We start from the raw sequence: 336 nt of genomic DNA, 5'->3' as shown, positions 1-336 counted from the left end.
AAAAAAAAAAAAGAACAAAGGAATTAAAAAAAAAATGAAAACTACTCACCTGTGTCGGCCACGAAATCGGTGATGAGCAATGTCTCGTCGTCTAGAGCAGTGACGAGGCTGTCCGTGCAAGTGTTCGTGTTCTCGATGCTGATCTTGATGCTGTCATCTTTGTTAAGCCGTGGATGATTGTTCGCGGCGGGGTTATTACCGGCGTGGCAGTTATTATTGTTGTTATGGTTGTTGTTGTTGTTGTTATTGTTATTATTGCCGCCCTGTTGCTGGCTGAGGTGGTGATGGGGTGAACGAACGGATTCTGTGCTGCTAGTGTGCAAACTGACCCCCGTA

The 336-nt window shown here is 45.5% G+C and overlaps 1 protein-coding gene across 3 annotated transcripts in view; it reads right to left on the bottom strand.

Annotated features, from left to right (window-relative positions):
- The window catches only part of LOC102678073 (potassium/sodium hyperpolarization-activated cyclic nucleotide-gated channel 3), a 191080-nt gene that overhangs the window by 89864 nt on the left and 100880 nt on the right, over positions 1–336 (bottom strand). For all 3 annotated transcript variants that reach the window (XM_031511085.1, XM_031511083.1, XM_031511084.1), the window contains exon 4: positions 50–336. This exon is cut by the window's right edge and continues 3 nt beyond it. In XM_031511085.1, the coding sequence (XP_031366945.1) occupies positions 50–336 (287 nt within the window). The remainder of the gene's footprint in view (positions 1–49) is intronic.

Source organism: Apis dorsata, unplaced genomic scaffold, assembly GCF_000469605.1.
Source record: "Apis dorsata unplaced genomic scaffold, Apis dorsata 1.3 scaffold_291, whole genome shotgun sequence".
In the NCBI taxonomy this organism is placed as follows: domain Eukaryota; kingdom Metazoa; phylum Arthropoda; class Insecta; order Hymenoptera; family Apidae; genus Apis; species Apis dorsata.
The sequence above is the reverse complement of the archived record's forward strand: the minus strand, read 5'-3'. Positions and strand labels throughout refer to the sequence as shown.